Genomic DNA, 27,548 nt, shown 5'->3' with positions numbered 1-27,548 from the left:
AAAAGAGGAGGTACACCGTCAAACATTATGGAGTTGTTTAACCGCAGACCAGCTGGTTTAAAATCAATAATTGAAAGAACTTTTGGTGTATGGAAAGCAAAACTGAGGATTTCAGACATAAAACATCCCAAGTATGAGTTGAAGAAATGGATAAAGATTGTGACAACCACAATGGTCCTCCACGACTTCATTCGAGATTCGCAGCATGAAGATATCAACCTCTTATATTGGGAAGGAGTGGAATCATATGAACAACATGGTGATGATCAAGAACAAAAGCATGTTCCATACATTCAGGCGGGTGATAAAGTGATGGAGGGTATGCGTGACTCTATTACTATGGAGATGGCAAGAGGAACTAGACTTCCATATTAGCATCATACAGGTATGCACTACTGCTTGTTTTGTGATTTGGTGCACAATTACATGAGAGAAGAGTAATGTTTATTTGATTTTCAAGCTTGCTGATGGGTTAATCTGTTTTATGCTTCAGTATATCTTGTGTCCTTTGTGTTGGTATTGTATTTGCTCTTTGGACTAAAGTAATAATTCATTTTTTCTTGTCTGATGATGTTGGTTTGGTGTTCTTGTGTGTTGTTAAAGCTATGTTTGTGCTTATGTGATCTGAGTTGCTGAGACTTGCTTGAGACCGTCTTTATGTTGTGACATGTTGATTATGTGCGCATATGTGATGTTCTGTTTTTGTTTGGTGATGTTTTGGTGATGATTCATCTGCTGAGTGGTTGCTTGTTGTGTAGTGGTTTTGATAGTACTGATGCTTATTGACATTTTCTCTCAATTGAATTTTTTTAGGTTTTAATTGGATCATCTCTTGGAATCGGGATTTTATAATAGTTGGCTCAACTCTTGAAGCTTGAGGATTGAATTGTGTTTTTCAAGCTTGTTATATTTAAAACCTTGTTACCAATGCTTTTGAAACTTTGTTGTTGTTGCTTTTGAAACTTTATATCACATTATGTTATGTGGGTTTTATTTTTAGATTTAAATATCTTGAAACTTTTTATCACATTATGTTATGTGGGCAAATTTAAATATCTTGAAACTTTTTATCACATTCTATTATGTTGGTTCTCATATTTTAGATTAAATATTCTGAAACTTATAAATTTATGTATGTCAAAATGCAAATTTAAATATTTATATGAAATAAAAAATTATAAATGTTAAAATGCCAATTTTAAAATACTTTCAGTTCAAATATATTTTAGACTAAATAATATAAATTAGTATACTTAAAATTAATATCAAACATATGATTAAATCAAAATATGGGTATATTTGTAATTTGTTAATTACATTCAACTGGATGGAAATGAAAAAAAAAACGAACATAAAATCTATCGAGATGGCTCATCTATGTTGTTCATCTAAATGGAGAAACGAACATCCTCTAACTCTAGATGGATCATCTGGATATATTACATAGATGGAACATCTGGATGGAGATAACAGATGGAGAAACGAACAACCCCCTTTGTAATGGATCATAATTTTGGTTCTCAGCCATCTCTTGTACTTGGCCTTTATAACTTTCAGAATATCAGAAGTAGAAAAAAAAATACATTTTTCTTTTAGGGAAACTTCAATTTGCATTTAGCAAAAAAAAAAAGAACTTCAACTTGTATCTAACCTAACTAGAGTTTAGAGAAACATGCTTAAAGTATGTTTTGCTAAATTGCTGCGCTACCGCATTTGGCTGAACAGGTTTTACAGTTACATGAACCGATAAAATTTACAATATAGGCTAACTCGTTGATCGAGAAGAAACTTGTTAAAAATACTTGGGACAGTTTTATGTATAATCAATCATATATATCTCTCTTTATAAATTTTGAAGATAAATTGAATGAATTTCTGCATTTGAAACTTACCTTGCTATATATGATTCTTTGGTGGAGAAAGTGGATTAAATGTTTGCGGATCAAACGGATTGGGGTAGAACAAAGATGGATGTAGTGGATCTAGCAGTACAAGTGTGTATCAAGCGGATCTAGCTTCTAAAACATATGTTTGAATTGTGAAAATGAATAAAAAGTGGTCCAAAGCACGGTACAAGTTTAAAATAATATATATAACTGTATATTACTATTTATTTCATAATTAAATGTAGTTTTTTTTAAAATACTTTGTAAATGCAATAAAATTAAGTTTAAAATAAAATAAAAATTAATTTAACATATATATTAATTATTTTGATATTTACATTTAAAAAAAATATAATTTTAGATGATTTAAAAATAATTATAGTTTGATAAAATATTTTAAAATAATAATAGTTTTCCAAACAAAAGAATAACACATCATTTATAAAGAAAGTATGATATCAAATAAAATATATTCTATATATAGAAAATATGGTGTAAATTATACAAATAAAATTTTATATTTAGATAGAATAAGATTTAAACATTAAATAATTATATATGGTATTTACATATCAGAAAATATAGTTTAAATAAAATTTATCTTTGATAGAACAATAAAAAAAAACTATTTTCTAAACAAAAGTGGGTGAAACCTTTCATTTAACAGTTTAGATAATAACTACGCCTCTCATAGTTATATAAATTGAAAAGATAGTAAAGTAAGATATTTAAATTGACTAACTAAAATCATTAAACATATATACGTTTGGGAGTTTCTCTATGAAGACAGTAAAGTGAGACATACGAACGGAATGATGATTTGATGACAACAATATGATTAAAGGAAAACTCGTGGCGAACAATCATACTGTGTTTAAACTTTTGGCAGATGAGATAATGAATCTCTATTCTGTTGTGCTAATGATGCAACCATGGATTTTTGCAGACTTGTGTCAAGTGACTTTGTTGTGGCCCAGCCAGAATCAAGTGGAACTCAATATCATTTACACTATTGGCACACTCGGAATCTAACTTGGGCATGCAATTGTGAAGGGTTATATATATGCTTGCAATAAATTTGCATTGACTTTATATAATCTTGGATATAGACCATATTTTTTACACCGATTGATTTTAAACACTATCAATAAAAATAAGATTTTCAATCTAAAATAAGATTTTCAATCTATAATTCTCTTTTTGGTGAAAACAAAGAAAACCCATAATATTAGCAAGTTTATAAAAAAAAATTATCATTCAGCTTATCTTATCCAACTACCTCGTATCCATCTAAACGTAAACATCATAATGTCGGCTTCTATTGTTTTTTTACAATCCAATAAAATATTTCTCTCCAACTTTATGTTATTCTCTTCTTTTTTCTTTTTACTTTTGTCATAAAAGGGTAAATAGCTAAAAGCGATATTTTGGGGGTGGGTTACACGCTTTTGATTATCTGATGGGCTGGTGCACAATAAAAGATGATCTGATGGGCTTTATGGTAAATGGACTTTGAAGTTATTAGGCCTGTGATTTCAAGTTCATTGGCCATGAAAAAAATGAGAATGAGAAAGCTTTCATCTGTCCTTCAGGCAAAGTAGACGTTGGATCATCTCAAGTGGTTTCTTGCTAAGGTAAAAAACATTTTGAAAGACAAAACTTTACGAATAAATATGATATAAATGAGATTAAAATAAGATAGTTCACTAGAACTTTATTTAAATTAGCGATAATAAAAAGTGAACTATTTTGGAGTCAATAGATTATCTGATTGATGTCATAAAAAAGCGAAAAAGAGAGTTTCTCAAACCCTCTAGAGATGCTTTATTCTTTGCTTTGTTTTTACATAAATTATTATTTTTGAAAGCGAGGTACTGTTAACCTGGTTATACTACCAATTTCCTTTTTAGCGAGGAAAATTGCAAAACAAAACTCACAAAATACGATGTATAAATTAAACATTTATGTAGAGTGTGATTATGAGAGGTTTCGGTGTGGAAAGCTTGAGAGGAGAGCCTTTCAGCCAACAGTACATCCACGTGTGCGGTTAGGTTAAACCGTATCACTAAAATCAGAAAATCTCCCTCAACAGTATCCTAAATGGTGTCATAACCACATCTCTATTAAATGTGTTAGGGTTGAACTATGAAACTTAAAACTTTAAAAGAAAAAAATTAACAGTATCCAAAGCCTGAACTAACCGCTTATTCTGTATTTATATAAATACATATAAGTATCGATTACCTTTATAAAATAAAAACATCATAGAAATAGTTTAATATTAGTATATAGGATATAGTGTAGGAAATTTGTAGGAAAATAGCAAAGTCGATTAATTTTGTGATAGCTGGAAACTTCATAACAACATTTTAACAATGTGAATAAACGTTTTGAGTTACATTTTCTTAAGACTGATCATATATTAGGATTAGCCTTGTCCAAATTTATACACAGTAATCCCATTATACAGTTTAAATATACTATAATTAGAAAGATCAATCAGTTTAAATGAATATGAACTGACACTTATTACTGCGTAGTTTTTTTTTTCAAACTATCACTGCTAGTTTAAGATAGCATATGCATTGTTAGAGCATCTGCATTGAAGGTTCAATGCAGAAGTTCACACATTTCCCAAAAAAAAAAATATTAAAATATTCTCTTTTTGGTGAACTCAGCTCTTGCAGGTTCAGTGGGATGAACCTGGTTCATCACTGTATCGCGGGCCCCACGCCACATGGCGGCCCGTGATTAGTCCGCTTAATTTTTTTTTTTTTTTTTTTTTTTGAAAATCAAACAGAAAAGTTAAAAAAAAATAATAATAAAAAATTGAAGTTATGAACCTCCCTCAAGGTTCATTGATGCTGATGCCCTAAAGACTTCAATTTAATTTTCTAAAAACGCTTATTTTATAAAAGGATAATGTAGAACAAAAAGAAATTATCAATTACGAAGCTACAAGATACTACAACATGAGATAGTTGTAGATTCATAAATATTAGCTATTGTCAGCATCTCTCTTGCAAAGCAAGGGATCAAAATCATTGTAAGTTTAACTTCTTGGGCTATAGAGATAATAATAATAAACAAAAATGAGAGAGAGGAGAGAGTGAACATGGAGTAAGTAAGTGAGTGAGTGTCATATGAATGTGATTCGTGATGAGAGAACGAGTTAAGATACTGTTGTGTCAGTTTTGGAGGCAAGAGAAAGTTTGTCCCACTTGTTGGTAAATCCACAGTCCCTCTGGTCAACACTCTTCTTAACCTACTTTTCGTTGTCTCTTTCTTAGCTTTCTATTTTTCTCTTTCTTGTCACTTCATAGATTTCTATTTAAATTCTTCAATGACAATTAATATCATGACGACTTCAAACTTGCGATCGTAATTTTCTTCTTTGATTTGGAAAAAGCCCTATCGTTCCTTTTAAAACACAACAACATAGATTTGGTTTCGTTACGATATTTTTATGATACTATATACAAAGTCTCCCCCCCCCCCCCCCCCCCCCCCTCCCCACAATGTTACATGAAAAATCTCCCCCAATGTTACTATATATAGTTGTCTTTTTGTTATCATAGTTTATCTTGAACTTCAACTATTCATAGTTAAGTGTCTAGTTTTGGCAATTCGGAGAACATTTGCGCACTGCAGCATAAACAGTGACAACAATTTAGACTTATGGAATACTAGATGCGCCAAATGTAATGATACCATATTGTTTAAATTCATAAATTTGCATTATCAAAATCCTAGCAGTATGTAGACAAACAAACCAACAAGTAGAAATGCGGGAGAATTACATGAATAAATAGACTTCTGTAATATTTTGTGTAATGTTTATTATTAGTTACATACTGCATTTGATATTTACGAAATTATTGGAGATTTAGTAGTAGTATAAGGTTGATTTCTTTGTATCCATTTTTTTTGAATATGAAGTATTATTTTAAATCGAATTTTTTAAAGATTAATTTTTAGAATAGTGAGAAAGATTACAGACTGAAAAACCAAAATCGTTTTTCCCAAAAGAATACGTTATTTGACCTTTTAAAATGTACTATGTTTTTTCTTGGTCTAAATGTTAATAGTACTATGTTTTCGTTATCATACAAATGTAAAATGTTGCATTGTTGTAAATTACAAATTGCAATTGTGTGGTACGGCACAGCTATGATGAAGTTATTTTTAATAGTATACATAACGTGGTGACAAATTAAATATATGCGAGGACATCGTTTAGGTTTCTATAGTAAGAAATTGGGTGAAAATTAAATGTTGTTTTGTATACACGACTATAACTGGAAATGAAGACAAGTAATATAAGCATGGGTAAAGATAACGTCAAAGCGACAAGATGAAGGAAACAGTCAAACAGTAGAAAGTAAGACAGTAGGACCATGTTTTTATTGAGAAACATTTGTGTGATTTGATATTACATTTTTATTATGCACGTTTTGACATCTGATTTGATATAACAAAGCCCCTACCTAGCTAGACCTCATTTAAATTCAAATCTAATTATTTACTAATTTTAATTCTCTTTATTTACCTCAAAATCTCAAACAGATGTAGGTATTCGTATACTCCGTAGCAATGCAGTAGATTAACATTACAATCATGAATACATAGTTAAAAGTTAAAAGCAAAGGATCATATCAACTGACTGCCAAAAACTCTGTTCCTGACTTCGATATTTTACGTATACCTTTGTAGCAAATGTTGAGATTATATCTTATGTTTGAACGTCTTTTTTTTTTCGAAAATCTAAAAACAGTTGTACTATTTTAATTTATCATTAATTCATGAGTTAATTCATATGCACACCTTATATTTTTGTATTTTAGTTTGAACATTATAAACCCACCGAAATGAGTCTTTAGTATTAGGCCACTAAAACTTGAAACAATCAAGTAATTAAGTTAATTAAATGACCTCAAACCTAATTGAGTTAAAAATGGTACTTACAAGCCTACAAGGGGATATAATACATGCCAACAAAATAGTTAAAAAATGTTAAATAAAAACTGAACTACAAGCATAAAAGGTTAGCTATAATAATTCAAAAACGTTTTGATGAGTTTTTTTTTTCCTTTTAATATACATATATATAAAATGTTATTTCACTATGTAGTTATGAACCTATATATAACTGAAAGTCTGAAACAATTTGTCAAACTTCAGAAAAATTAATCAACTATTGAACTCAAATTTCCTACATTTTACGTTAAATAAAAGTAACTCTATTACTATTATATGGTTAATAGTAATAGTAATATAAATGTAACGTTTTCAGTCCCTTGGTTTAAAGTGAAGTATCACCTCACGTGAACTGAAGTCAAAGTCCCACACTTCCCGCAAGTAAATCGTACATTACAGTCTAAACACTAACATAACGCATGACCTAATTTACTTTCACATTGGGTGATGTGAAGCTTCTATATTACTCATCCCCATATTTAGCCAACTGTTTAACAATTCCCCGTACATATAAGAGATTCAGATGAAGAAACAAAAGCATTATTATAGATTTATGAAACTACAAAGAAACGCACACAACAATAATATATTGGTCAACAATCTAACGAGAGAATTTCGCAAATGTTGTCCGAAACTCATACGTCACAACAAGCCACTGAAACCAATATCTTATAAAATGTAACATTTAAGCGGTACGTAGGATAGATAGTGAAAGAAAGAGACATGTCTTAGTTTCATCTTCAAAAACAAATCTCCCACACGACTAGATCTGCAAAAGCAAAAAGAGACCTCGAAATTAATTAATTACACAAGTATATATTGTAAATTCACACATGCATGCACATTCTTCTAAATATGTTACTACTCGAATTTATACTACAAAAGTCAAAAAACACGAAGGCCTAAAAAAGAAAAGAAACCCCAATGAATGCTCTAAGGAAGAGCAAGGTGTGTGTGTGTAATTAAATTAGATTGAGTCAACATTTTTGACCAAATTAAGCCAAACAACATGTCTCTCGCATGCATTTATCCATTTTAGATCCCAATGAAGAAATAAAATACTATAGAAATAGTATTATAAACGAAGATTATATAACCATTAAACAATGATTTATTACTATACTTTAACATACAATGGTATCTACCTAGCCATTGAAGTGAATGTAATGAATATTAATTGAAGAAAAACAAAGAGGCTAAGAGAGGAAACAAAACCAGATAGTAGGAGGCTCCGTGTTGAAGAGGGTGAATAGCGACGCCATATTCATCAGTGACAATGGGCTGACCCGCGGAATTAATGAGAACAACCTCTTCCCCGAATGCATCTCGAACATTAAACTGCCCCGGGCTCACTTCAAACTCCATTTCATTGATGAACACCCTTATTCTCGCACCCGCTGCTTTCATTTTAGCCATGGTTATTCCATTATTTCATGTTAGTATCAAGACTACATGTTAACAATATTATCTATATAGAAAACCTCAAACAAAAATGAAAAAGGAAAGAGACTGTATACAAATAAACAATTATTTTACATTACTAGTTTAACAACTTAAGATGAACGTATTTTTAAAGATTTTTGCTGATCAGTGTGTTCCTTCCATTGTTGACACACAATTAATGTATTTATACTGTTGAGTAGAAAATAAAGAATACTAAGTGATGACTCTCTTTCAAAAGGGAAATAACTTTTTGTATATACCTTGAACTTGAAGCTGGTCCAAAGTTGATGGGACAATAGCAAGAGGATTTGAAGTTGTAGTAGTACTAGCAGTGGGAGGAACATGAAGCATGATGTTATTGTTGTTGTTGTTGTAAGAACTGATTTGATCACTAGTAGCAGCGTAACAAATCTGAGGCTGTTGCAACATCTTCATCCTCATTTCTTCATCTTCTTTCTCACTCAATTGTTGATGGTTATGAGTTCCATAACCCGCACTACCGTTCATGATCTCGCTCAGGAGGATACCGGTACATGGCTCCACCGTTGGAGGAGCCTGTTTGGGTTGCTCGACCATTTCACCGGGAAAAAACCCTAATTGAGATGAGACGGGGATACCTTCAAACCCTCCGACGGTGGAAGCCGGAAAAAGAAAGGAAGCTTCCGGCGGAAACATCCCCATCATTTGACTACCACCCAAAGAGAGATTAGTGTTGTTGGTGTTCTTCTTGTTCTTGGTTTTGGGTAGTTTGGTGGATTTGGAGGATGAGGAGGAGGAAGAAGATGAAGACGATGCTGAGGAAAGAGGCTGAGGCTGTGGTTGTGGTGGAGGGAGGGAGTGTTTGGAGTGGTTATGGAGGAGGCGGAGTTTGTGTTTGCTACGGGACTTGCGGTTTTGGAACCAATAGAAGACGTTAGCGTCACCGACTTGGCCGTACTCTTGAAGCTGAGCCCTAATCCTTCTGATCTCCTCTCTCGGTGGATTCACCAGCCCTGAGTTGAAGATTGCTTCAAGTATCCGAATCTGCTCTGGCTTTGGATTCCATCTTGGTTTTGGCTCTGGACTCCTTTCCACCTCACATCCTTTAACAAAATAACATATCATCAGATTAGAAATCTCTAAAAAAAAATATAGAATATTTTGGGTTCAAATTTCTAAGTATATATTAAAAGCAGAAGAACCTGAGAAGGGAGAGGAACGGTGGGAAGCAGGAGAAGGCAAGAGAGGAGAGTTCATGTCGTGTTGCCACTGATGGTGATGAGGTTTGGACTTGAACATGCTTGGCCAGTGTCTATTCGAGGAAGCCATAACTGATTTAACTCGATCCAAAGAAGACAAATATATGTGTATGCTTATGATGATGATTGATGTTGATGTTGATGTGATGTGTCAAGAGAGAGGAGGAGAAGAGGCAGGGAACAGAAGGGCTAATGGGAAGAAAATAAAATTGTGAATAGAGCAAAAGGGTTACGAGTCTTACGACCTCTTTCTCTCCCTCTTATAGTCCCTCTTCACCTACCCAACCTCTATACTTTTTTTTTTTTTGATCAAACCCAACCTATCTAGCTCTTTTACATTATTTTTTGACTAAAAAAAAAATCTCTTCTACATTATTTAATTTTGTCTCACACATATCTCTCTGTAAGTCACTCCTCTCTCCCCATGTGCGTATGTATATGTATTTTGTCTATTTCATCTGTATGTGCTTAGAAAATAAAATAGCTCAATTTAAAAAATATCACTATTCTTGTTTTGGGATGCAAAAGAATTAGCGAAGTAGGCTTAAATCCCACAAACAGAAAATGTTATAAAAGACAATAGAAAGACACTCTTGATTTTATTTTCGCTTTATTAGTAACTACAACAGTCAAAAGGTATTATTTAATGGTATTAAGAATTAAAGTTAGCAAGTATAGACTCTACAGGGTATTTGATCAATTTCAGATTCCCAAAAGCACTATGACATTTTAGAATTGGATCCACTTTTTCTTGCTACGGTTTGAAATACTTTATAGTAGCTACCATGTAAGAACTAAGGTTTGTTTTAGGTGTTATATCTAGTTCCCGTAGTTGTATTTAGTGATCAGTGCCAAAATTTATATATCTGCAATATAAAATCAAAATATTTTTCAAATTGCCTAGAAAAAATTTACAGTAAAAAAAGAAGAAGTCAAAATGCATAGGGAACATTTAATTTGTTTTAGGGGTTAATTCCATCAGATTAGTATTTAAGTTAAGTACGTTAAAATGTGCTAGTCGGCAATTAGTCTATTTCTAACGTTAAATCACTGATGGATTGACCAACACTTCAATAGCAACTAAAAGACAATTGGTATGGAAGAAAAATTGGAAATCATTTATGTCTCAACAGTCATTTGATTAGTGTCTCATGAACGTTAGCCACATATATGTTTCTGGATGAGAGCTTACAATTTTATGTTGACGTTTTAAACGTTTTAATACATTCACATTATATTTTAAGAAAATTCAAATTAATCAACCATCATCTCAGCAAATTTAACGACTGTTAATAAACTCTAGCTTAGTGGTAACTTTTGGAGGCAAAATACCTATAAATCTCTAGGATAAAAACGGGACATAACACAAACACACACACACACACACACACACATATATATATATCTCATATATATATACATAATTAGTGTATTAATTTTTAAAACATACTACTGTACTGAATTATTGAGACTAGAACAGTAAGAAATATTAAAGAAACTCAAAGTGATCATAAATGCAACTCCCATGCCTTTTCCTTATAGTTCGTGCATTGAAACCTATACTGCTTCTGTAGTTCAAACGTACGAACTCAACTTTCTTCAGAAATTGATTCAACAGACTCTTCGAAAGTGATCCATGTTTGGTTCTGAACTAGGTTTTCCCTTTTTATTATTTTCTCTTCTGACATATAAACATTAAATGGACCAGACATATGGAGATAATTTTACATATTTTCCCACATTTTATTTTATCGTAGAAATATTTATAGGGTGTTTTCATATCATTTTGTGCTTTTTAATATATAATTCATCTGTGGGGGAGTTAATTTCTGGGCTTTCAGGCTGTGCGGAAGACGATTCTCTTGGTCGTCGGCCTTAATTAGACTCCGATGGAGGGAGCAAATGGTTTGTTTGGATGGTGGAATAGTCATAATCGATGAGCCAAACATGATTTTAGATGTTTTGTGATAGTATAATACTGCAGAAAAATCAAGTATTAATGGAAAAATAAATAATTTTGAGAGGTCAAGATGGGTGGTGGTATAACTGCAAAGAAATTAAGGTTGTTTATTTGGATTGACTCGAGGGTCTTTGTTGATGATCGTTCCCATTAATAATTGTTCAATATTGTTATTTTGAAATATTAAGATTCTTTTTGTTTGCATTTATTTCAAAGATAAACGAACCAACTACTCCCTCCGTTTTTTAATATAAGTCGTTGTAGAGAAATTTTTTTGTTCCAAATTATATGTCGTTTTCGGTTTTCTATGTAAAATTTATTAGTAATTAATGTTGTATGACCAATGGTAATATATCTTTTATTTTTCTATTGGTTGAATTGTGGTTAGGTAAATAATTAATGATGTTTTTGTTTAGAAAATATAAGAAATTAATGGTTTTCTTAATCTACGTGCATAGCTATAAAACGACTTATATAAAAAAACGGAGGGAGTAGTATATTATCAATAACCTTATGAAGTGAAGACAATGTGTTTAGACAATGTTAATTTATAACTTCCGTGAAAATGAATAAAATTAGCAACTTAATTGCATTGACCATGACACATTTCGGAAACTTTAACCATGTCATGTTACAATTTGTTGCATTGGTCGCCATTTTCTGATTCTTTACAATCCTGAAATGTGATGCATGTGTCGCGGTTTGAATACAAAGTATCACAAAAAAATGTTATATACCAAGTGGATGCATTTTTGATTCTTTGATTGGAATCCTGATATAGGATGCATGATTATTAAGATTCACTAATAATGTACAAATGCCTCTTTTTCATGGGTGATTAACATGTGAAGCCTTATAAAGCTAATATTGCTTTTACTCTTATTTTTCGGATATATGTGAAACTGAAGTGGTGAGCATAATCTCGTGAATTGTCATAAATCTCCAGTCTATGAGACATGGCCATCCGCAAAAATAGTTTCAAAATTCAAATTGAACAATTCTCTGTGTTTGTTTGCATGTTTGATTTGATATCTTAGACAAAATGACATCATTAAGTTATCACAATCCGCATGTTAAAAGATGGCCATGTGACGATGCTTGGATTATGTTCTTGATCATCAATTGATCTTATTGGTGCAAGTTAACCAAAGTGTGGAAACCGGTTAATAGAGGTGAAACCCCAAAACACGCGTGTTGATCACGTGAGTATATGTCATTTTTCCTCCCGTAACTCTTAAACAATATTTTGGCTAAGAAGTTGTAATAGATTGAAAAAGAAACCTAAGGTGTGTCACTGTAGATCATAAGCTCGAGCTTGAATTAATTGTTCTAGTGAATCACGGGTACATATCAGCTATGGTGAGGATAGCTGCTTTGTACATCGAGGAGCGTGATGTGAACACCGTATGAAAGCTCGTCTTGTGTTATTCTTTTTCTTTCATGCTTTCATATGTTCTTGTTGATTGATCGAGTTGAGGTAGATTCTAAGAAGTTTGGAATGCTGATTTACCAATTGGTTAATAATTATAAACGTCTTAAGTGATAAATTTTGGGAGTATCTAAGTTTTGTAATACTGCATACTCCCTCCGTTTCTAAAACATCCATGTTTTAGAATTTTTACACTTTTTGATAAAAACATATTACTTCCTCCGTTTCCGAAAGTAAAATGTTTTAGATTTTTTATTTATTCCACAAAAATAGATTTTCTATATATTTAAGGTATTTTTTATACTTTTAAAAACATTAAATAAAAATATTTGAATTGATTAAATTTTATTGGTGAAAAGTTATTGAAAAGTGTATAATAAAGTAAAAATTAAATTATAAATATTTATTGAAATCTTAATAAGCGTGAACAATTTAGAAAATCTTACTTTCAAGAACAGAGGAAGTAAAACTTAGCTATATATGCATAGTTTTTTATAATTTTATATTTTCTATATTTTTAAACTAATAAAATTTTAAGAAAGGCAATTAATGTTCTTGAACTTCACAATTTCTCATGATTAGTTGACAAAAATTACATTAAAAATATAAAATATGTATTTTTTTGAAACAAATTTTTTTTCTAGAATATGAATTTTTTAGAAACAGAGGGAATATGTTATATCCGTTTATAGGATCATACTTTTTTAAAAGCTCCCTTTTCAAAGAAATAAATAATTAAAATTACCTGTTGGTTTGGGTTCTTTTCTTATACAGTACAAGGGTGTCTCACTCTCTGAATTCTTCTTATGTTGTGGAACATTTATACATTAATAACATTATAGTAACTTTTTTTATGTAAATAATTCTTAAAAATATTATTGGCGTCATTGAGTAACCCTAGATTTCAGTGGGATGTCTAAACAGCAATAAATATGACATGTGTTTAAAATATTGGGACCACTACAAAAGAATGAAAACCTTTATAAGCTCAACAAAGTACATTCATTTTTTTGGATAAATAATTGTATTTTCTTTGTAACCAAAAAAATCAGACCTCCCCTTGCATTGATAAGTTAATTATAGGTTCCACTTATAGATGTACAAACTCGTTTATGTTTTTGCTTTTTGTCATTCATATATATATATATATATATATATATATATACATAACGTGTAAGATATGTTTCAAATTAAAATATTTAAATAGTATTAATTTTAATGTCAAACATATATGTCCTTGACTCATATATAAGTATATTTTTTATTTTTTTGATTAAATCCTTGACTCATACATTTATGTTGTACATGTTAGAAGCAATTATTGTGGGGGAGTGGTGGATGAAGAGTGATCCATACTGAATAGTACTGAGATTTTTTTTCTTTCAAAAAATCTAAATTTGTTTTCATTCAATCTTTTGCTTTCTCTTTCCCTACAAACAGTTTGTCCCTAACCAAAATGTCAATAAATTGCACGGCCACTCGATTCACTTAAATGCTTTATAGTTCATTAGCTTATAAGCTGATATCACTTTAATTGTCAAAAAAAAAATGTCGCGACATTTAAAATTTGCTTTAAATTTGGATGTGAGAGCAAATGACATTTATACATACAACGAATTGTCCCTAACCCAAATTTCAATAAATTACACGATCACTCCTGTGATTTATACTCTCTCCATTTCATAAAGCTACATATTTATTTTATTTTTATTTTCAATGTATATTTTATCAACTAATGATAATTTGTTATAAAATTCAAAAACAATTGTATTTACTGAATTTTATTGATTTTAACCTATTAAATTTAGATAATTATAAAATTATACATTTATAACTAAAATTTAATATGTTTTATTTATATTTGTGAAAAAAATAAACATGGATGATTTTGTCACCTTGACTGGTATTTCCCAACATGTAAATTTTGCTTTATAAAAAATCTTCATGTTTTAAATTAGATTATGTAAAATCGTATATAATTTTATATGCTAACATAATAACCCTTAAGAATTACACATAGATCTATATCTTGACAACCAAAACCAATAAAAAAGACTTATTTTATTGAACTTACTCCAATACTTGATATATGTACACATGATATGAATATACGCATTTCTTTTAAGTATATACACACTTCTTTAGCCTATCATTTTATATTATATGTTGCTAGTAATGCATTAAATGAAATGGACATAGAGAGGGAGCACCAGAAATGGGTTATAGAAAAGAGGTTGTGAACTTGTAAGCTAAAATTGCGCTCATCTTTTGCAGTCTCACTAAATGCTCACATTAGTAAATACACCAACATGCCTTCTCTTCAATGCCCTAATATCCCATCACATGCAATTTCCCTACTTTTCATTTTTATTTTTGTTATATGTATACTTATCTTTGTTTGTTATCATCAGTTGTGCAGTTCCATAGATTTGTATTATTTGTGTTTACTTAACTAAATTGCTACATCTATAAATACTCACATCTCGACTTGTGGAAAAATAAAGAGAGAAACTTTGAGCATTATTAGAAAAGTTCAAATTAAAAGTTAGTTCACTTCTTTTGGATAATCCTGGAATTGTTTGGAACCTTATACAAATCATTACAGTAATTAGTATTTTCTTTTAAAAAATCATCAATATAAATCTTTCAAACCGTCAAAATAAATCTAAATATGATACTTTTAGTAGTTTAGGTATCTTAAAAATTACAATTCTTAAAAGCAAGCTAGCACTAATACAAAAAAAAACCACAGAAAAAAATTTAAGAATTAAATTAAATTTATTTCGATTTCTTCGTGTTTTAAGGTTCCTACCACCAAATTATTATATATTTTTACTAGTTATTTTAAAACCTTATAAAATTCCGTCGAAGGCCAGCTCTGATTCTGTATACGGGTTAACCTTATAACTAATCCACACTATCTAGTAATCTAGATTCTAAACAGTGTGTGGCACGGTTGCAATTAGGAATAATTTGATGGACGACTAAGAAAAGTAAAAATCCAGTTGTTTCTCGAGCCTTTTAACACATAGGATTGGATGACATGACACAATAATATCCGTTATTTATACTGTATCTCGCTCTAGCTTTCAATTTCATTTTGCAAACCTACTTCAACTCAAAAACAAACAAGTAGATTTTAGAATCACCAGCCACTTGCGCTAAAATATGGTACTTCATGATCACAATAACTATTCTTCTTCTTTATCTTTCTTGACATCAAATGGGTCTTTCAACCATGCAAAAAAGGCTAACTTGATGTATTTGTATCCATGTTAAGTCTTATAAACTTTTTTTCTGGAGATAATTATATTGCCGTGAAAAGTTGTACTCTTCAAATATTCACTTTATTAGAGATCTTAAAAAAAAAAAAATCTTCCATCGCAAGTACATTATATTGCATATTGCATGTGGTAACTGACCAGGAATCATGGCGACGTTCAAATCATCTGAATCAGCAAGAGTTCTAATGATATATTTTATATCTAAATCACCAATATAAACAAACTTAAGACTACTAATATAAAATAAGATGAGAAGGAGAAGAATGTTTTATATCTTTGTCTTGTTGATTTTGGCTACAAACTGTTTATATGTAATAAACAAATCATTGAAAACCATGCATATACATACTCGTAAAAATTAGACAAACGATCGAGAAAAGACAGATTTGTCAACTAATCCCATTGGGAATATGTTAAACGTATTTCAAAAGCCTAAGAATCAGTGAACACTTACCTCACACGTGTATAATAAACGTTAGAACAACCATTTTTGTGTGGAATTAATTTCAAAATAACAATTTTCTAAGTACGAAAGATAAGCATTCGAGAAACATCCTCCTTAAAGGAATGAGAGTACGCCAAAGAAAATATGAATTTCTAACAACATTCTCTCGAGTCTATTTGTAAGAGAATTGTCAAATGGCATAGTTAATATCAAAAGTCTATACTATTAAATTAACTAAACTAGTAAAGAAACCCTATAATGCATCGGGATAATACACTTACGAGCGCTTTGAGGAGTGAAAATGTTTGAAGTATATACATTTTCTAATACTAGTTTGGGACCACATACACAGTAGTGCCTGTTAATACACTCTTGCTGGGATCGTTGCTTTCTTTTTGCGTGGTCTCAAATATATCACTAAACTTCAGACATGTATTACGTCGAATGCTCGTAACAGATACTATACAGTCTAACAGAATGCCGACGATCAATGATTGCAGTAAAACAGATACGGACACAATTTATTAACACAAACAATCAATTGACACAAAAAGGATTTGTCACCCTACGATGCTGTTTCTTCTTCTAAATACCATAAATGCTGAAATGCAACTAAGTGGACAGAGAGATGCACGAGGCAGCTTCCTTACCTCAGCAAAGATCTCGAGCTAAGGGTATCTCCATCCCCACTCTATTTTTTCCTCTAAAATAGAGTAAAAGTGAATATGGAGTAAGGAATGCTCCAACTCAACTTCATATCTCACTCCATAATGAAATTTACTCCATAAATGGAGTAATCTATTTTTTGTTTGTTCACCACTCCATAGAAATGAAGTAGGATTGAAGCAATTTTACTCCATTTTAAAGGAAAAAATGGAGTTTTACATTGGAGATGCTCTAAGAAAAAAAATAACTAGTTAAGTTTGGCATGGAACACAAATATGTCAGACTTGGGCATTTGGTCTACTGGTATGATTCTCGCAGGGTCCCGAGTTCAATTGTTGGAATGCCCCAATTTGTTTTGTTTTATTTATTTTAAAAATCTCAGGGAATTCAGGGAACACACAACATCACACCATCTCAGTAACACAATGTGGAGAGCATATCAGGATTCCTTAACAAGATCAAGATGACAATCTCATGTTCAATAATTAAGGCATTTTGACAAGGATAAAAACAAAATTTCAGACATAAGACATGTGATACGACTTTCAAGATTGCTTACATGATCAAAGTAACTTACAGAACGAGTTGCAAATAATATCATTACCATCAGATCCACTAGCTTATGTTGCTTTAACAACCAACCAGATTAAAGCAGAGAGCAAGAACTGAATTACATGAAACCGCTTTGGTTGCGAGAGGTCCCAAGTCGATTCTCCGAAGTCCCCTTGACTTTTACTTTAGCAGCGCTTGTTCTGAATTAGATAAAAAATCAGCTTCAGCTCTTTTGTCGAAGATTTGCTCTTCTTCTTTGAAGTTTGAGTCACAGAAAATAAATAAATAAATAAATAACAAACAACAGATGGATTTTCATTCGCAAGATGCAAACGATTATTTACAAATTTACACAAAAAGAATGATTTGCCTGTTCATATTGTTCCAAGGATCATAGTTTATGTTGAGTCTTTGAGATTGAAAATATCACTGCCACAACATCAGATACCGCTCTTGGTGTCGGATGATTGACAATTTGTACTAAACGAAGCTTTTCTTGAAATAATATTCTATACACATAACATCAGACACCACTCAAAGTATGCTGCCTGATTCTTTAAGAACGAGCTGCATGAAAAAAATGTGAAAACGATAATGCTCAAGTTATTAAAGAATTTGTGATCAAACTTCAAGACTTTTTTCTTCAATGGATTACATAGACAGTAGGGCATTTGGTCTAGTGGTATGATTCTCGCTTTGGGTGCGAGAGGTCCCGATTTTTGATTCTCGGAAAGCCCCTCATTGACTTTTTATAGAGAGTATCTACGGTATACATGCTAAAATTTTGTTACTAATAATTCTTACCTATGATTCAATATTTCAAAGATCTATGTCAACTAAACGATTGAGACATTGACTATCCCCTAGATTTTCACCACCAGTAAATTATAAACATCATTGCAACATACTGATGCAAGCGTTGGGATATAAGCTGGTTAAGCTGTTTGTGATTCTAGTAAAGAGAAAGAGTTTGAAGATCCATTACCAAAACTCCTCCTCAGGGTCTTTGTATTTTCAATACTATCATATACTGAAATATTAGTTCCATATTCTGATTGTAACAGCAGATACCTTTACTTTCAGGTCAGATCATTTAGATTTGCAAACATGCGACCTCTTCTTGAAGAATTCCAACGAAATATACATCTTTACTACTACTACTACGCAAATGCTGCCAGTTTCTCCAAGAATGAGCTGCAAGAAACAGAAAAAAAAACTATCACCCCCAAATTGATAAAGTTCAGTGAACACACAAAAGATAAAAGCAACTGAATTCCAAAAACAGTTCCTTCAAATGTACAAATGAAATACATCAACAATCGGGCATTTGGTCTAGTGGTATGATTCTCGCTTTGGGTGCGAGAGGTCCCGAGTTCGATTCTCGGAATGCCCCCATTGACTTTTTTGAACAGATTATGTTTGGTATGCTAACAAAAAAGTGTTCTGAAAATTCTTTCCTGGTGCCAGATTTTTAAAGACCATATTCATTTCAACAGTTGACTAGTCCCTAGAATATCACATCAGTAAATTACAACGATCACTAAAATACCCACAGATCAGATCTAGAACACTTTGTTAAGACTAAAGTACCTATCATGGAAAAGTCAACTAAGTGACATTGATTTAGAAATGTTTTCTTCTACAACCATTTTAACTCAATTATACATCATCAGGGCATTTGGTCTAGTGGTATGATTCTCGCTTTGGGTGCGAGAGGTCCCGAGTTCGATTCTCGGAATGCCCCCTTTGACTTTTGTAACAGTCTATGTTTAGTATGATAATTAAAATTTGCTACTGACAATTATATCTTCTAGTGCCAGATTTTTAAGATCATATTCAATTCAACAGTTGGCCAGTCCCTAGATTCACCATCAGTATATTACAAACCATCACGGAAACATACCTTTGCTTTCATGGCATATGACTGAGATATGAGATATCTAATCATATAATATCAGGCACAACTTATGACTGCATAGCGGCATGCTCCCACATTCTCCAAGAACGAGCTGCAGGACACAAAACAAAGGATAACGCCTAAGCTAACAAATATAATAGAATTTCAAACACAAGTATTTCAAATGCCTTCATAAACAATCGGGCATTTGGTCTAGTGGTATGATTCTCGCTTTGGGTGCGAGAGGTCCCGAGTTCGATTCTCGGAATGCCCCCATTGACTTTTTTTTAAATAGAATTTCAAACAAAAATATGATCTGAAAATTCTGTCCTGGTGCCACATTTTTAGAGAGCATATTTAATTCAACAGTTGACCAGTCCCTAGAATATCACATCAATAAATTATAAGGGCAATTGTCAATAATAGCACTTTTTAAAGTTTATGTCTCAAAAATAGCATTAGAAGGAGAAAGTCACAAAAATGACATTCATTAAAAGGTAAAATATCCCTAATACCTTTGGTTTAAAATTAAATAAACAAATAAAATAAATAAAATAAAAATAAAAAAATAAAAAAAAATAATTTTTTTTTATAGTTTCAGATTATATGTTTTCAGATTCGAAATTTTTATAATTTTTTTTTGAATTTTTTTTTTTTGAATTTTTTTGAATTTTTTTTTTGAATTTTTTTTTATTTTTTTTTTTAATTTTCTTTTTATAATTTAAAAATACTTTTTGAAACTGTTTTTAAAATTTTTATTTTTTATTTTAGTATTTATTTTTTATAAAATTTTAAACTTTAATTCCAAAACCCCACCCCTTAACTCTAAATCCTAAGGTTTGAATTAATTAACCTAAGAAGTACAAGTGTATATTTACCTCTTTAATGAAACCTATTTTTGTGACTTTGAGCCTTGAGTGCTACTTTCGGAACAAAAACTTGGTTTGGTGCTATCCTAGTCTTTTTCTCAAATTATAATGACCATTGCAATATACCTTTTCTTTCAGGTCATATGATTAAGAGATCTAACTAGGTAATATCAGAAAACTCCAATGATGCACCCATAAATTCTTAAGAAGCAAATCCTAAACATTAAAAATCTAAAGGCCATACATTATGCATCATACCTCTAACCTCAGGCGTTAGACACTGCTTACCACTTACTGATTACGTGGTAAAGGTTCCTTAGGGAAACCAAATCTAAATTGTACCCTTATCATCAGATCAACTGGCTTATACTTGGAACTAAAAACCACCTTCCAACAAGAAAATCAACCAAAAATTACTTTGTCCTATCACCTGCACTAGTGGCTATTCAAAAATTCAGAAACATTATAGAGCACAACTAGGGGATTTAGAGAATGAATCTAAAAATCAGTCTTCCCTTAACATTTTTAACTAAATTACATCAAGAAACTGAGCATTAGGTCTAGTTACATACTTCTTGCATTATTAATGTTTCCTAAATGGGAGAATTTGTTGTATAACCATAATAGGAAAAAAATTAAGAATATAGCCATGACTTGGGAAATGTGTCTTTTTACCACATAAATAGACATTGAAGTCCTTCGTAGCACATGAGCGTTTGTATACCATACTGAACAGCCATGTGCCATTCTATTTCAAATGTCGATATAGAATAGATCATTTCAATCAAACGTGCATCTATAGTATTGCATGTAGAAGTATGAGAGTCATAGGGAGGGAGGGAGGGAGGGAGAGAGGGAGGGAGAAAGAGAGAGAGGAAGAGAGAGAGAGGGAGAAAGAGAGAGAGGAGAGAGAGAGAGAGATAGAGAGAGAGAGATCTCGAGAGAGAGAGAGAGATCTCTAGATCTCTCGAGAGAGAGAGAGAGAGTCTCTCTCTCTCTCTCTCTCTCTCTCTCTCTCTCTCCTCTCTCTCTCTCTCTCTCTCTCTCTCTCTCTCTCTCTCTCTCTCTCTCTCTCTCTCTCTCTCTCTCTCTCTCTCTCTCTCTCCTCTCTCTCTCTCTCTCTCTCTCTCTCTCTCTCTCTCTCTCTCTCTCTCTCTCTCTCTCTCTCTCTCTCTCTCTCTCTCTTCTCTTCTCTCTTCTATCTTTTTCCTCTTATCCTATAACCCTCCACTTCTTTGCCCTTCCATATTGGAAAAGAAATAAAAGAGAAAATGAAAGAAAGAAAAAGAGAAAAATAGATACATCCATAGATGAAAAGATGGAGAGAAACACCCCTGGTGATAGAGAAGATAGATAGAGGGAGAGATTGTACAAAGAGAGATTGTATAAGTGCAATTCTATTCTATGTTTCGTAAATAGAATAGAAAAAATCTTATTATAACTGTACATATTCAATTTATAAATATATGTTAGTTTTACAAAATCTAAAACATTTCATATACAAAAAAAAATCTATGTTTTTTATAGGTATTTAAAAAATCCAAATAAGTACTTTTTAAACTTATAAAGTTATATAAAAAGAATAGGTGAAAGTGAAAAAGGGCAATATAGAAAATAATACATAAATATCATAGCCTAAAGATTGCTATGGTTATATAGTTAATTTATAGTTTGTTATGTATATGTTACCTAATTTCCCTTCCTAAATACCACATGGCCGACTTTTTTTTTTTTTTTTTTTGTAACACCAACTTTTCATTCATTTTTAAACTCCAACTAGATTTTGACCCGCGCTTTGGAAGCGCGGGATATATAACGATGAAAAATTTCATTAACAACATTATAAATGTTTTTTAGATTTGTAAAAAAAATTCTATTTAAAATCAACCCTTTTAAACCGGATCTAGACCCAAATGTGAACCAGTAAATCCATATCTAACCAATTTTGGTTTTAATAAACATTCATTATTTTATAACCCTATAAAACTAAAAAAAATGCTGGCACCCGAAGCCAACCAGTTGAACCAATAGGTGACTGATGTGTAATCCAATTTGAATTTTCTTATGGTATTTGATTTAAACTGTTATTTTAAAATTTTAAAAATTAATTTCAATATTTGCATAGATATTTAAATACTTATTAATTTTAATCTTATTGTATTTTTATTATGTCGTAACTCCAACTTGTTAAAAAATTGTTTAAATGATCTATTTATATTTTAGCAATATAAATAAAATTGATTTAATTTTTTTCTTTATTTTTTAAACATGATTTTTGTAATTTAATATTGATATGTGTATTTATATAAAATGAAATAAATTATTGACCAATGGCTCACCCGCGATCAGCACAATAACCCAATGACCAAAAATGGTGTTTGATGTATATGTCGGGTTTAAAAAAAGTTGATTTGAACATATTTTACTTTTTTATTTTCTTATAATATCATTTATTAAATTTTAACAAAAAGATATATGATTTATATATTAATTCTATGTATTGATCATATCCCAAAAGTTAATATGTTTGTTTGTTGCTTCTAATGAATATATTATAATCGAGGATTAGGTATAAACAAATACTTATATTCTTAGGGTTAATTAATCTACACTTACTGTTAGACTTAAGCGATGAAGTTTTAGAGTGAGATGGAGTTTAAGATTTTAATGAATATATATATATATATATATATTTAAAATTCAAAGTAAAAAAATTAAAATAGTTTAAAATGACTTTTCGAAATTTCAGAACAAAATTTACCTAGTTATTTTAAATAGTATAAGGTTGTAGTCAATTTTAAACACAAGTTGGATCCAATTTTTTTATTCTATCTTAATAATATTGATTTTGACACCCATTTCCCATTATGGAATTAATTTTTGTTTGACAAAAAATTTAATTAAAATTAAAATGTGTACATACTTTATATATTTAATTTTTTCAGTGTCCGTATTACAAAGGTATATAAATATTGACTTATTTATTATCATATTTGTTATAATAATACCATGTATTTTCTGAAAGTGAGATTAATTGTTGAATTTGAAATAACTTATATATTATAAATTTTAAAATTAGTGTTTTTTCCGCCAACCCAAAAATATGAAGACTTAAATTTTTGATTTTTTTTTTTAATTTAACAAAATCTTTTGTTTGTCTAAAAATATGTAACCGTTTTGTATTGTAATTCAGTTAATACTATACGGCCATTAAATTAAAGCTGGCTGATTGCAAATGTTTTGAAATATATTTTGTTTACTTATTGTTTGTTAAGATATTGTGTATATATATATTTTTTACTTATTGTTTGTTAAGATATAGTGTAAATAGTATTAATGCTAAAAGTATCGCCACACTAAAGAGATTCTAAATAATGTTGATTCGGCAATATGTTTGATCTGAGATTTAGTATTCTGTTTTAAATAGTTTTTATAAAATTGATTATATGGTGTTATTACTGCAAGAATATTTGTTAAATAGTTAAACCAGATTTCTCTTTAGTTTTAAATTGAAAAGATTTCGCCTATATTCTACCAAATACTTAAATAGATACCAAGAAGAATACTGAATATTTATACGACAAATTTTCTATATATCCTCTATCATATATGTTGTGGAGTTATTGAGAAGTGTTCTTGGATATCAATACAATATCATAGAAGTGTTATTGGTTAAAATGTTATTATATAGATATTCAGGATTGGCCCTGAGATTTTGCGAGTATGTAGATGTATCTATGTAAAAAAAATTTTATCCGGCTATCAAATTTTGATATTAGCTATAACCGGCTATCAAAACAATATAACAATATGAGGAGTAAGTCTTTTAGATGGTGATATATAAAAAAATATTGAATCATCTCAACCTTGCAAGAACAAATACAACATTAGCATTATAGATGATGGAAACGCAGAGAAGCTTTTTTTAAGTGGCCAAAACGATTACGTTGGCTCTGCTGTGTCCCATTTTGTCTCCCACAATGTATAAGCGATGAATTAGCCACTTGCCAACACAACACAGAGAAGAAAACAAAAGGACCAAATCATAAAAAGAATATTGGGAAAAGTGAGTAATAATAAATGTAGACTGACGAAAGGAGAGATACCTTTTGTTGTTAAAAATCTTCAGTACCCGAAGTGTTAGAAAAGTCATCGAGTGTGGACATTGCATAATCACAGCTTTGTTGATAAAGATCATTGACACTGAAGCACTGAAATAGTGAAATATGGAACAGGTGCGAGTAAATTGCATTTCAACTAACAATACGTTTATCAACAAAAGAAACCAAGTCACTCGAATCAAGAACAAAACCATAAAATGAGATCTTAGCAAAATCAAGTGGTAGGGTTTCCCAAAAAAAAAACTCAATTCGGGCAAAGAAGTATATTCCTAGTCGTTGGCTTTCCTTCATCTCGATTGATTCACCTCCTCTCCTGGCCTGAGAATCAGCAGCGACCATGACACCTTAGAAGAAAAAAGCGAGTGTGGTTGTTCCCTCCGCAGGCGTCACCATCTGTACAGCTTCTTACTAAACTCATCAAACTGAAACCCAAACAAAAACTAAAATCAACAACCCACACTGCTTAGCGGATGAACACAAAAGAATCTCATCAAAGAAATAAAATTCACATATGTTGTTTGGGGAAGATCAGTGGAGGACAGAATAGAAAAATCATCAAGCATATTGTTGCCAATCGTAGGAATGGAAGTCTCGAAACCATTTGTATCAAGCTTCATCTATATAATCTTCGACAATCAACGGTAGTGATATAAAATCAAACATAATAGATGTCGTTTAGTATTATTAGGGATTTAGGGTATATTCCCTTGCTTGCTGTTTGAATAAAAAGAATTACTAAAATACTGATTTTAATTAAAAGCATAGCTTAAAAATAATCCAGTGGCAGAGAATTGTAAATACTGTTGAAACAAAAGGGCACCTCAAAAAAGAGCCTTCTGTTTTAATAGTATTGATGTTTGAGGGAGCTATTACAATGGATTCATTCCACAGGGCCTGCTTTGCCAAAGCATCGGCGTCCTTGTTTCTACTACGCTGAATCCAGCAAAAAGAGATAGAATCAAAAGCTAAAGCTAAACAACGAATATCAGCGACAATGCCGTAGATTTCCGCCACCGGGGAGCCTTTGTTGATTGCAGTGATCAGTTTTGAAGAGTCTGATTCACACCGCACCTGTCGGAGGCCTTTTTCAATGCCACAAGCTAGAGCTTCTCTCAGCGCTAGCCCCTCAGCCACAATGGGGGAGTTGACAAAATGACAATGGGCAAGGAAGGATGCTCTGATGTCCTGGCCGCTAAAGGTCCAGCCAAGTCCCGCAAGTTGGAGATCTTCTCTCCACGCCGCGTCTGATTGTATCAGTGTTGAGCAAGTATTGTTGGTGAAGACTGGCCGACTTATATCAGGAAATCTCATAGAAACATATACACTTGGTCAGAACACAAAATATATTGGCAGAGTATGTCCAATGAACATTATGAACAAAGGATTTCACTTTCCAATGAAAATGGTCATTCTCAGGACTCTGGTGGAAACGACCCCACAGGACAGATCTAGGAACATCTTGTTAATACTGACATATTTATCACGGAAAAAGTCAACTAAGGCAACTAAAACAGACTCTGACTTGATATGTTTTCTTCTATATTATTTTAAACTCAATTACATAACATCAGAGCATTTGGTCTAGTGGTATGATTCTCGCTTCGGGAGTGAGAGGTCCCGAGTTCAATTCTCGGAATGCCCCCAAAACTTTTTTGAGATATTTTCTAATAAAAGCAAGCTCAGCATTGTTAGATGAAAAGTGTGTGTATAATTGACTTTGCACAGACCACGTTCAAGTAAAAGTCAAATGATCACAACGCATTGTTAAGACTTCCACTATATAGAATTCCAAAGTCAACAAGATCTGGAATGTACCTTTGCTCTTGCATCAATTGAATTAGTACGATTCAGATTTGCTGATCTCCAAATATCCGATTCAGATTTTTTTTATTCTGTCTTCTTTATGTTATAATTCGGATTTGTTGATTGGCAATTTGGCACAAAACATGCTGAAGGACTTCCAACAATGAGCTGCACTGCACCAAAAAGAAAAGGTCAACAGAGACCACAGCTCTCTTTGAACAAAGGGTAAGGCGAATTCACTTTACAGAATTCCCCATGAAGTTTTTTTTTTTTTAAATTAAAGATGAGAAACCAAATATACAACTTTGATGGTGGAGTTTTAATATCAAAGAATTGTGATTCTCGGACAGTATACACTTAACGTCAGCAACTATGATCCCAAAAATCAGAATGTTTCTGATCCAAAAGGCTATTAGAGCTACGCATTTAAAAGATTCTTATAATGCGTTGGCTTGGATTCTAATAACCAGCCAGAAATGATTCTACTCAACCATCTACAAAAGCAAATTTTCAGATAAATCAAATTGAAAGTTCACAAATGGCGTTTCTAAGTCTAAGATATGATCAAATTAATTGAGTTAAAGCAGCACCAGGGCATTTGGTCTAGTGGTATGATTCTCGCTTAGGGTGCGAGAGGTCCCGAGTTCAATTCTCGGAATGCCCCCTTGACTTTTTGAAAAAAAATATGTTCTATATACAAGCTGAAAATCTATGTCTTTTAGCCAAGAATTGGTATAGTGTTATGATATCTCTACAGATTATAATCAAGAATTGGTTAGCACATATTTCACATTAAAATTCACCAAGAGTATATTAGAAACAATGCTAATGTGTGCCAGGTTCATCAACAATGAAAATCACGTGTTGCAAAGTTCACCAACAAAGTTTACTACAGCAGGGAGTCTGCACAGAGATATTCACTGAAAGCCAAAAGTGCTCATGTAATCTCTTTTAGAGCTGAATAGGCTTGAATCAGTC

General features: G+C 31.5%; 2 protein-coding genes and 5 non-coding genes across 19 annotated transcripts in view; 5 read left to right on the top strand and 2 right to left on the bottom strand.

The window, feature by feature from the left end:
* Positions 1-7,387: 7,387 nt before the first annotated feature.
* LOC106351561 (WUSCHEL-related homeobox 9) lies at positions 7,388-9,843 on the bottom strand. 3 transcript variants are annotated; one of them, XM_022719261.2, is made up of 4 exons: positions 9,488-9,843; positions 8,567-9,388; positions 8,079-8,263; positions 7,388-7,632 (listed from the first exon to the last, which is right to left on the bottom strand). In XM_022719261.2, exons 1-4 carry the CDS (start codon positions 9,612-9,614, stop codon positions 7,627-7,629), a joined length of 1,140 nt encoding a protein of 379 aa, XP_022574982.1. In that variant the 5' UTR covers positions 9,615-9,843; the 3' UTR covers positions 7,388-7,626. The 3 variants fall into 3 exon arrangements, with proteins under 3 accessions (XP_022574982.1, XP_013646803.1, XP_048636677.1); XM_013791349.3 differs by having other exon boundaries at positions 8,079-8,260; positions 9,488-9,834; XM_048780720.1 differs by lacking the exon at positions 7,388-7,632 and having other exon boundaries at positions 7,682-8,260; positions 9,488-9,840.
* Positions 9,844-17,831: 7,988 nt separating this feature from the next.
* The window catches only part of LOC111215583 (nudix hydrolase 22, chloroplastic), a 16,396-nt gene continuing 6,679 nt past the window's right edge, over positions 17,832-27,548 (bottom strand). For 4 of the 11 annotated variants that reach the window (XM_048780710.1, XM_048780709.1, XM_048780718.1 and 1 more), the window contains exon 12: positions 25,500-26,738. The gene's annotated coding sequence lies outside the window, so the exon portion shown is untranslated. Of the gene's footprint in view, positions 18,081-18,148; positions 18,448-18,951; positions 19,075-19,783; positions 19,890-25,499; positions 26,744-27,548 lie in introns of those variants that run through there. The other 7 variants (XM_048780714.1, XM_048780712.1, XM_048780715.1 and 4 more) reach the window with 7 other exon arrangements.
* Positions 19,202-19,273, top strand: TRNAP-UGG. The gene has a single exon. It is a non-coding gene; the product is annotated as a tRNA-Pro (tRNA).
* TRNAP-AGG lies at positions 19,553-19,624 on the top strand. Its single transcript has one exon. It is a non-coding gene; the product is annotated as a tRNA-Pro (tRNA).
* TRNAP-UGG lies at positions 19,980-20,051 on the top strand. Its single transcript has one exon. It is a non-coding gene; the product is annotated as a tRNA-Pro (tRNA).
* Positions 26,338-26,411, top strand: TRNAP-CGG. The gene has a single exon. It is a non-coding gene; the product is annotated as a tRNA-Pro (tRNA).
* TRNAP-AGG lies at positions 27,163-27,234 on the top strand. The gene has a single exon. It is a non-coding gene; the product is annotated as a tRNA-Pro (tRNA).

This window comes from Brassica napus, chromosome A5 (genome assembly GCF_020379485.1).
Source record: "Brassica napus cultivar Da-Ae chromosome A5, Da-Ae, whole genome shotgun sequence".
NCBI classification, from domain to species: Eukaryota; Viridiplantae; Streptophyta; class Magnoliopsida; order Brassicales; family Brassicaceae; genus Brassica; species Brassica napus.
Note: the sequence above shows the minus strand (reverse complement) of the source record. Positions and strands in the feature narration are given on the sequence as shown.